Genomic DNA, 11421 nt, shown 5'->3' with positions numbered 1-11421 from the left:
GAGGTTGAATGGTCACAAACTACTTCAAGATCGTTTCAGGCTGGACATAAGGAAGAACTTCTTTACTGTCTGAGCCCCCAAGGTCTGGAACAGCCTGCCACCAGAGGTGGTTCCAGCGCCTTCATTGAACACCTTCAAGATGAAACTGGATGCTTATCTTGCTGGGATCCTATGACCCCAGCTGACTTCCTGCCCTTTGGGCGGGGGGCTGGACTCGATGATCTTCCGAGGTCCCTTCCAGCCCTGATGTCTATGAAATCTATGAAATCTCCACCGTGCCGAGAATTTCCCTGTCTCACCGTGCCTTGTGCTAGAAAGTTCCACTGTACCGAGGCACTCAACTAATCAGTTCTGACAGACACAATACCACTCCTCAGCCCCTGCGATAACCTCCGCAGAAGTACTCAGGTCAGGTGAGGCAGGTCAGCATTTCCAGTGGGAACTGCTGAAGCCTCCGAAGGGGAGAACCCAGCATGGGACCCTACTGGCACCACACACCCATGTTGAGTGTTTGCAGAACCAGAGTGCCCCAGCAGGGGACTCAAAGGACTCGCCACACAGCATTATAGCACCTGGCCAAACAATATTCAGTCCAGAAGGCATGCCTAGCAAAGGGGCATCCTTAACTTAAGAATCCATGGGAGAAGGATTTGTCGTGCACCAACATCCCCCACACGCTGAATAAAAGCACTCAATGTGAGGGCATCGTTGCCCTGCCAACCACATCACCTGAGATATTTTACTTGAATTACCATTACACTGTAATATTCCTAAGCCTACAGGGCTGCAGCCAGACTTCCTGCAGCCATCCTTGTCACCAAGTCTAAACGCAGAAGGAGGGAGCCCTGTCATCACCTATGAGCATCATCAAGGCTGATCCAAAACATGAGTGGAAAGGGGTGGGGTGTAGGGGAGGAGGAGCCCCATCAAACATGTGCCAGCAGAGTCACCTGGGGTACTAGGGGAACCACTGAACATCACCTCCAGAGGTAAAACCCAACTTAAGAACAAGTTGTGGTGGGTAAACAGACTCCAGTATGACAAAGCCAAGGAGATGGGGCACACCCACTGGCTCATGCAGTGGTTGTTAGCCTATCACATTTGGTGGATTAGCCAGGAAAGTACGGTGACCCATTGACCAATCACCCACGAATGAGATGGGGGCCATGAAGCCAGATGAAATTTGGCAGCAGACACAGGGATGATCCTGCAGCTGTTACAGGAACTTGCACAGACAAAGTCCCAGAAAATGGAGTCCCATGGCACCTTGTTCTCCTGGCAACAAGACTTGGCAGAGCTGTTGGCCAAGGCCCAAGTGGCTGGGGGTAGCAGCCACGACGATTTCTGTATGCCCATGATAGTCAAAGAGGATGACCCTGAAGCCTACCTGCAATTGTTTGAGCACATGGTGATAGCGGCAGGCTGGGATATGAGTGAATGGATCAGTCAAATTGAGCCACTCCTTACAGGATGGGCCCAAGCCGTCTACCATGCACTTTCACTCATGGAGGCCTTGGATTATCAAAAGGTTAAAGACGCCATCCTGTACCGACTGGAGATTTATCCAGAGCATTACAGGCAGCAGTTCCAAGCCAAAAAATCAAAGAGCATTGGTAGCCCAGGTTGCTGGCCCAACTGTTAAAAGAGATCAGAGCAAGATGGCTAAAGCCTGCTGAGAGACCATCTGTGGAACTATTTGAGATAGTGGTTCTCAAGCAGTTCATCTGCAGCAACATCAGCCCCAAGCCCTTGATGAGGTGATATGGCTTGCCAAAGCTTACATGGAGGTGGTTGAAGGACCAGCTCACAATCAAGAGCCACAGAGCAATGGCATTGTCATGGGCAGGTCTTGCCTTACCAACCTCATCTCCTTTTACGATTAGGTGACTCGCCACCTGGATAAGGGAGAGGAGGTTGACATTATATACCTTGACTTCCAAAAAGCTTTTGATCTGGTATCCCATGATGTTCTCACAAGAAAATTGGATGACTGTGGGCTTAACTGCGAGACAGTTAGGTGGGTAGGAAGCTGACTGTAGGGTAGGACTCAGAGAATTCTAATAAACGGATCTGCGTCATCTTGGCGGGAAGTGGCCAGCGGTGTCCTGCAGGGGTCAGTGCTTGGTCCAGTACTATTCAACATCTTCATCAATGATTTGGATGTGGGGGTGAGGAGCTCACTGGCCAAGTTTATGAACAATACCAAGTTATGGGAAAGTGTAGTCACACTTGAAGATAGGCTACAGATACAAGTGCACCTAGACAGGCTTGCAAATTGGGCAGACCAGATGAAGTTCAACGTTGAGAAATGTAAAGTGCTCCACCTGGGGATGAACAATCCCCTGCACACCTACAGGTTTGACAATGCCAACCTGGCCAGCATTCTGAATGAAAGGGACCCGGGGATAATAATTGACCATAGTATGAACATGAGCCAGCAGTGCGATGCTATAGCCATCAAGGCTAACAATACCCTGGATTGCATCAATCGATGCATCTCCAGCAAAACAAAGGAAATGATTCTTCCACTCTACTCAGCATTGGTGAGAACACAGCTGAAATACTGCATCCAGTTCTGGGAGCTGCACTTTAACAAGGATGTGGCAAAGCTTGCAAGAGTTCAGAGAAGGGCCACCTGTATGATCAGAGACTTACATAGCAAGCCATACAAGGAAAGGCTGAGGAATCTGAGACTCTTCAGCCTAAAAAAGAGAAGGCTAAGAGGTGACTTGGTAGCAGCTTACTGCTAAATCAGAGGCATACATCCAGGGCTCAGTGAAAAAACTGTTCACCAGGCCACCCTTGGGGAATACTAGGAGTAATGGTCACAACCTCCTAGAAGACCATTTTAGGCTCAACATTAGGAAAAACTACTTCACAGCTAGGGTGTCCAGACTGTGGAATAAGCTCCCTCCAGAGGTGGTGCAATTGCCTACTCTGAAAATCTTCAAGAGACTGGATGGTCACCTGGCTAGGATCACCTGACCCCAGGTGTTTTTCCTGCTTTGTGTACAGGGGTGGACCTGATGATCTCCCAAGGTCCCTTCCAGCCTTACAATCAATAAATCTATGAAAACCCCAAGGCAATCCATCTGGTAAGGCAGGATGGGACAACATGCCAGGGCTAGCATCCTGTGAGGACAGGTGTGCCCCTCACTGGGCACCCTACCTGGCACTGCCCCACTGGATTCCCTCACCAAAGCACACGCCGGGGATTCCCATGCCATGATAGAGTACCAATGGCAGGTGAGAGTGGGATAGAAAAGACGGATTTCAGCTTCAGCTATGCATGTCCAGAACCATACCACCCCAGCCTATCATGAATGCCCAGGTCAGGGGGCACACTCTTATGGCCACGGTGGACACTGGATGTGTGCAGTCACTAGTCCACACAACTACCTTACCCACACAAGCCAGCACTCCAACCAGAGGCAAAATATTGGTCTGTGTGCATGGCAGGCAGCAGACCTATAAGCAATGCCAACTGACAGTGACAGTCCTGGGTAGGACTTACAAAATGTCCATTGAGATCACATGTGACCTCCCCTGTCCTATGCTACTCGGCCGTGCATATGTAACGGAGGTGCTGCAGACCACCCTCACAGGGACTACTGAAGGCAGAGACCCGGAAATACTAGGTGGGTTTGCTGAAGAGGACACAAAAGGACCACTCCTGGTAGACAGGGAGGACACCCTTAACCTGGAGGATGTAACTGGCTCTGGACAGTTTTGAGTGGACCAGCTTAACCCCGCATTCTGGCATGCCTATGATGTAGGCCTGGTACAATGTAATGGCGGGCTGCTACAATCAACTCAGGCCACTCAGGTCCCACATTTTGAGGTAAGAAATTATTTCTTTCATCATATTACAAAAGGGAAAGGGCCAGGACAGGAGATAGGGAACCAGTAAGTGGGCTAACAGTACAAGGCCCTCCTACTCAGGATGGCCCATGATGGAGGAGGCCACATATGCAGGGATAAAATGGAGGCCCACCTGTTGTAGATGTTTTTTTGGCCAGGGATTTATAAGGAGGTTTGGTGCTACTGCAAAACATGTCCAATGTGATAGGTAACCATGACTGATAATCCACCCCCCGCATAACACCCATGGTCCCCATTTGAGAATCTATTTGAATGGATTGCTATGGATATTATGGGCCCCTTTCCAAAGAGCAGTGCAGGTTATCAGTATGTCCTGGTAATAATGGACTATGTCACCTGTTTCCTGGAAGTCATACCAATCCACATGACAACGGCCCCGAAGATCACGGATGAGCTGCTTAAATGGGTGCTGCAAGGGTGGGGGTCCCTAAAGAAATCCTGACAGACCAAGGCACAAATTTCATGGCCAGGGTAATGACGGGAGTTGGCGAGATACTCTGGGTGAAGCACCTGAAAACGTCAAACTACCATCCTCAGACTGATGGGTTGTTCGAGCAGTTTAACCTCACATTGAAGCTGATTCTAAGGAAGTGTATACAGGAGGACCCCCAGAAGTGGGACCAGATGCTCTACTCTTGATGTTTGCTATCTGGGAGGGCCCCCAAGCCTCCATGGGATTTTCACCTTTTGAATTCATATATGGGTATCAGCCACATGGCCACCTCAAAAAAGTATGGGAAAGCTGGGAGTGACAGGCATGAGTGGGAGAGCACACAGCTAGACACATAATGGAGCTGAGTGAGCACTTAACCCATGTGCACCAGATGGCAAGGGAGAGTCTTAAGCATACCCAAGGCAGAAAGAAGGCCCACTATGACCAAAGGGCATGGGAATGATATCTTAACGTAGGCAACCAGGCCCTGGTCCTACTCCCGAAACACAATAGTAGGCTGCTGGCCAAATGGTAAGGGCCATTTGAAGTAGTATGTCATGTGGGCCCCATATATTATGAATTGGCAAAGCCAAGACACCGTCAGGAGAAATAAACATACCATGTTAATTTGTTGACATGGTGGCATGCACATGATGGTTCCATGATAGCCCTTTACCCTGACCCAGCAGAGTTGGGACTATGCCTGAAGGAAGCAGGGGTCCCAGCAGGGCCAGTTTTCAGAAGACACTTGCCCAGAGACCAGGAACACCAGCTCCAAGAGCTGGTAGTGGAATACCACAATGTATTCTATGCCAAACCTGGGGAAGCAAGAGCAGTAGTCCATGCCTGAGGGATGTGTCATACGAGAGACCAGGAGGCAAATCCCTCACTAACTCCACGAGGCTGTGAAGTCTGAGTTGGAAAAATGTTAGCGAAGGGGATAATCTGGGAATCTAGAAGCCAGTAGTGTAGTCCCCTAGTTATAGTGCCCAAAAGGGATGGGGCTCTGGGCCTATGCAAAGACTTCTGGAAATGGAATGCAGTGGCAAAATTCAATGCTTTCCCAATGCCAAACATTGAGGAAATGTTAGAGCAGATGGGACAGTCCTGGTTTATCTCTGTGCTTGATATAACCAAAGGATATTGGCAAATACCTATGGTGGCAGCAGACCAGGAAAAAAAACACTTTTGGAGTGCAATAGGGCTTGTTCGATTTCCGGTACGTACTCTTCAGCCTTCACAGCCCAGCAGGCACATTTCAGAGACTCAGACCACGTCTTAGCCCCCCATCAGGCTTATGCCTCAGCCTACATCGATGATGTATTTATATTCTCAGAGACCTGGGACTAGCACCTAGGGTGCTGCAAAATGTTCTCCAAGAGCTGCAGGGAGTAGGACTAACAGCCAATCCTGCCAAGTGTATATTCACCCAGTAAAAAACCACACATTTGGGGTCTCAGGTGGGGCAAGGCCAGATACACCCTCTGGAAGACAAGATCAGGGCCATAAGCTCCTTTGAATGACTGAAAATGAAGAAGCAGGTACATTCCTTCTTGGGACTCACCAACTATTACTGTAAGTGCCAGAGTCCTGTGTTGTATACTCCCAACTTTAACTGACCCTTTGTTTTACAGACGGACACCTCAGGAATTCCAGTAGGGGCAGTCTTGACACAGGAGGAGGAATCCAACGAGTGACCAATACCTTATATGAGTCGTAAGTTGTTCCCTCATGAACACCAATACTCTATCATTGAGCTGGAATGTCTGGCCATTAAATGGGCAGTGGAGCTATTCCAGTACTACCTGCTGGGCTGGCCTTTTACACTGGTGACCAATCATAGATTGTTACAGGCTGGAAGGGACCTCACAGATCATCGGGTCTAGCCCCCCTGCTCTAGGCAGGAAGACAACTGGGGTCAAGTGAGCCCAGCGAGGTGACTGTCCAGTCTCCTCTTGAAAACCACCAGCATAGGTGACTGAACCACCTCTGCTCTTGCTAACATTGTTACATTGTACAGCTTGCTTTTAAACTTAAAGTACATTTGTAAAAGCATCTACAAGCTCTATTTTCACTACAAATACATCTTATATAAAATAATAATGATATAATAAAAGAAAAAGAGAAAGGAAGGAAGAAAAGGTAGAAAAAAGAAAGAATCCCCAAAAGGGGGCAAATACTAAAAGAGGGGCTTTTGCCATATGGAGGAGCTTCACATTTGAGGGGGAAGGGGGTGGGGCAGACAAAAGGGTTTCTTGCTACAAATGTGGGTATTCACATACTTTTGATTGATAATAGTTACCTTTCACAGACCCCTTAGACAGACTCATAGATTGTTAGGGGCTGGAAGGGACCTTGCAGATCATCGGGTCTAGCCCCCCTGCTCTAGGCAGGAAGACAACTGGGGTCAAGTGAGCCCAGCGAGGTGACTGTCCAGTCTCCTCTTGAAAACCACCAGCATAGGTGACTGAACCACCTCTGGAGAGAGTTTATTCCACAGTCTGGACATCATGCCCCCCTAAGGTGACTACAGTCAGCAAAAACTTACAACGCTCGGATCATGCAGTGGGCATTAGCTCTGCAACTACTTTATTTCACAGCCCAACACCAGCCTAGAAACAAGAATGTGGAGGAGACCAACCAGTCAGAGGGCAACCTTGCCATTGATCAGGAGGTGGAGGATGTTATGTGACAGGCTCAAAACTCAACTGCTACCTCATTGGCATCCATGTAGCCAGTCTGAGGGCAAGCTGGCCGGCACCAGGCAGCTGGAAAAAGCATCATCAGTTGGTCCAGCTCCATAAAGCTCCAGGCTTAAAGGGAGCCCAGAAGCGGAGCCACATGGGAGAAAAGAGATAGCACCGGCAGCAGAGCCAGACACTCTCCCCACAGCCGGAAGGGACCTGGCATATCTGTTTGGGACCAGCATGCCCAGAGGGGCAGCATGTGCCTGTAGTGCCACTGGGGTATCTGTGAAGCACCCAGATGTACTCCCCACATCCTTCAGGGAGCCAGCAGCTCTCCCCAGGGCTGAAGTCCCTGGAAAACACATAGAAGCCCAGACCGCCCAGACGGCCCTGTGAACTGCAACAGCCAGGTTGCTGCAGCTAGCAAGCCAAGCACGCATGACCCAATACCGCTCCCCAGGAACCGTGACAACCCCTGCAGGAGCGCTTAAGCGGGTCAGCTGGGGCTGAGAGAGGGAAGCCCAGTGGAAACTGCCAAAGCCTCCAGCGGGGAGAACCTGGCACAGGACCCTACTGGAACCACACCCCACCACTGAACGTTCACAGAACCAGAGTGCCCCAGCAGGGTCTCAAAGGATCATGAGCAGTGCATGAACATGGGGAGGAAACAGGGCATGTCCACATCATGCCCACAGGCTGATGCAGTGGTCATGAGCCTGTCACACACAGGTTTCCCTTGCTTGTATGCCAGATCCCATTTACACAACCACAAAAGTACATTGACATTTACTTTTTTTGGCACCCTCCCGACTGCAGAGCAACTCTCTGTCAAATGTAATTTCTACACTAGAAGTAGGTATCCAATCTGAATTAAAGGAAAGTTCATATTTTGCCGCCTCCTATACAGTTTGAAGCTTGCTTACAAGCCTTGACAGTTTTGAGCCCTTGAAGCTGATACAACCTGGACTTGACCACATTTACGGACCAGCACCATGTAAAAGTTATCTTCACATAAATTAGACGTGGGATTCATGTTTTTAAATGTGCTTCAAGCAATCTATTCTGTTTACTCATCCTTATGCTCCAATAGGAGACAATACTTACAATTCCCTAAACTCACCAAAAGTATTCAGAACTCTTGGTAGAGATGTGTGACAGGTCACCCTCCCCAGCGCCATCTTCCGGATCATCCGTGCCTTACATGGGGCATCCTTGGAGTCCTCTTGGACCTTTGCTGTCCCACTCTAATCTCGTCTGCCACGTCTTGATGGTATTAGTATGCGAGCGGGAGACTACTGATCCTATTGGGTATGTTGGGGTCTCTCCTATAAGGTTCTGACCCCGTACCCAAGCCTTATGGGCTATGCGTGGCTCCTACCACCCCAACACCACGCCCCAAGCCTCGCAGATGTAATGGACGTTATTCTGTCCCTCTCTCTCTCCATGCCCTCTCTGGCACTAGGACTCTCCGCAGTCCCATCTCTCTCTCTTTCCGTGCCCTTCTCTTGGGCCTTCTCAGTAACGCCACCGTATCTCAGGGCCTTCTCAGTAATGCCGCCCTTCTCTCAGGCCTTCTCAGTAACGCCGCCCATCTCTGGGCTCACCACACCCGCACTGGGGCTCCTCAGTAACGCTGCCCTTCTCTGGGCTAGGGTCTATACACCCCGAATGCTGCGCCCTCACTGGCGCTGGGTTCCCCACTCTACTGTGAGTCCCCTATGAGGCCTCCTCCAACCCCTAATAGCCTCACCCAAGCAACCAGTTTAACAAATAGCAAACACAAACACAAGCCTCTTGGCTACAACGTAAACAGAGGCCGCCCGGCCATAACAGCATTCAATCCTACCAGGGATCCTTTCTCTCTCCGCAGTATCTGATGCAGCTCCTTCGTCAGGCCTCTCCTTTGTAACATGGCTGAGAGCTCCCTCCTCCTTGGCTGCTGGACAGCAACTGCCGCCTGGCCTCCTGCTTGCATATATATAGGAGCCAGGCCCTCCCCCTTCTCATCAGCTGGCTAGGCAGGTGTGGGTCATTATTTCCCACAAGTTGCCTCAGCAACCGGCACCTGAGGAGTCTTCCCGGCTCTCTCAGTAGCAGGCACCTTTGTGCCCTGCTACAAGGTGATATCTTTTATCAGACCAACTAAATAGTTGCAAAAACATTTCTTTATTTGCAAGCTTTTGGGCTCATGCACCCTTCCTCAGGCAAAGGAGAATGCACTGATTGTAATATTTCTCCCAAGTAGAAATGAAACTTCATATTGCACAGGAAAACAGAAAGATGTTATAGGTTCCCCTGGGTGGAAAAGTTCATTTTATGCAAAATAGACTCAAATAAATATGGAAGCAGTCTGTTTACCTCCAAGGTGTCTGATGGTAAGCAGGGTATTGAAATTATCTTCCTTCTTGTTAAGATGTTTTTTATTGCACAGGAGAGGGGGTTGATGGAATGTCTTTCCTGGCTGAGGCAGTTCTGTTGTGCATTAGTTGGTCTAATAAAAGATATTGCCTCTGCCAAGAGTTCTCAGTACTTTTGCCTATAGACCAACATGGCTAAAACCTGTATTCCTAAGCTTGTCAAGATGCTTTTGGTCATCACCATTCTCCTGGCACTTTGAAAAGCAGTAAGAACCTGTTTCTCTTGCTTTTGATAAGATATCCCAGACTCTATTCCTCACCTCCTAGTTAGTGCCATCCACCTATTGCTTCTCAGTTAATCCCAGTCACTGCTGTACTTCTGATTTGCACAAAATCTACAGGGCCTATATTCTTCTCAATGCCAGAAAGCTGCTGGGGATGGAAGCTCATCTGGCAAACAGCAGCAGCTATGCAGAATGTAGCAATACTCTCTGCTGAATTGTTTAACATAGCAAACAAAACCTAAAGTAAGGTCAAAGAATATTAAAGAGATTACAAGCAACCTCAGTTTCTCAGCATGTTTGTATGGGCATGTTTATAATTCCACAGGTCACAAAAGCAAGAACAGTTGGTTATCAGCTCCTTTCTGTCTTACCTTGCAGCTTTTTCAGGACAGCCACCTCCATCTTGAGGACCTGTTTAGGCTGCTGTGCTGACTCCACCTTCAGGGCCACATTCTCTCGGGTCAGGAGATCCATTGCTTCATAAATCTCACCAAAGCCCCCACCACCAATTTTCTTTAACTGAACAGAACACAAATGCATGGGTTAGTCATAAATGATGAAAGAGATGCTGTACAATCAACAGCCAACTGCAGAGAGATGATGGCATCAGGCCCTTCACTGCACGGTAACATATTAATCCAACTCGATGCTCTGTCTGTACTGTACACTGGCTACTTTACTGCACAATAAAGTCAGAGCCTTGCTCCCTAGTGAATTTATGCTGTACTATGCAGTGAACATAAGAGTATAAAGAAGAGGTCAAGTTCCCTGGTCTCTCTCTAAAAGGCACCAACCCTTCACTGCACAGTTATGAAAGGGCCAAACTCCCCACCCTCTATGCAGTGGATCAAGCATGTTCAATAAGCACTAAGATGTGAAACCAGCTCACCAGTCTGCCTCTACTGTACACTATTCCCTCTGCTGCACAGGAAGGCAAAACCCCGGCTACACCATTTTATCTGTGCTATGCACCAACCCTTTGCCTACACAGTGATACAAAAGTCTGGTTTCTCACTCTGCCTGCCCTCTGCTCTTTACAATATAAGAGAGTCAAGTAAGGGAGAATGTAGTTATAAGAAGGGGTGAACCAATAGAGGTTTTGGGGGCCAATACTGATAGCCGACATTTAAGGAGGCATATCAGCCAATATCGATCCAATAGCTGACACAACTGCCTCCAGGTGGTAAGTCCAGTGAGGTGGAAGGGGCGTGGGGAGGGAAGGGGCATGCAGGGGGGTCAGAACAACACCCCCTGTGGTGAGGGAGGGGGCAGGGGCAGGCACTGCCCAGTAGGGGTGGGATGGGGTCAGGGATGGAGGTGCAGCCTGGGGGCGGCTCCAGATGCTGCTTGCACCCCATGAGGGCAGGGGTGGGGGGGTGTGCCCCCAGATCTGCGTGGCGTGGGGTGGGCTGCAGGTGTGGGGTGCAGCCTGGGCTTTTAATGCTGGGGGCTGGGCTCAGAGCAGGCTCCAGCAGCATGGGGAGGAGGCTGCAGCCACCTCAGATTTCACCGCATCTCCACTCCCAGCCTCATACCACCACCCACCGCCCAGCACAGCCCCAGCTTTTCCCAGTGCTTGGGTGGAGACAGTACATTCAGCTGGGGCTGCGCCAGGCAGCAGTGCAGGACTGGGAGCAGAGCTGTGGTGAAATTTGGGGTGGTTGCAGCCTCCTCCCAGTGCCATCAGAGCCCTCTCCAATCCCAGCCCACAGCAAGAAAAGCCCTGCGCCATGCTGGCTCCAGCTCCACCCCACAGCTGCTACCCACCCCACCCCACC

At 49.6% G+C, this 11421-nt stretch overlaps 1 protein-coding gene across 1 annotated transcript in view; it reads right to left on the bottom strand.

Annotated features, from left to right (window-relative positions):
* Positions 1-11421, bottom strand: part of TTBK1 (tau tubulin kinase 1) — a 288592-nt gene that overhangs the window by 191404 nt on the left and 85767 nt on the right. The window contains exon 3 of the mRNA XM_025193892.1: positions 10015-10162. Coding sequence (XP_025049677.1) covers positions 10015-10162 — 148 coding nt within the window. The remainder of the gene's footprint in view (positions 1-10014; positions 10163-11421) is intronic.

This window comes from Alligator sinensis, unplaced genomic scaffold (genome assembly GCF_000455745.1).
Source record: "Alligator sinensis unplaced genomic scaffold, ASM45574v1 scaffold629_1, whole genome shotgun sequence".
In the NCBI taxonomy this organism is placed as follows: Eukaryota; Metazoa; Chordata; order Crocodylia; family Alligatoridae; genus Alligator; species Alligator sinensis.
The sequence above is the reverse complement of the archived record's forward strand: the minus strand, read 5'-3'. Positions and strand labels throughout refer to the sequence as shown.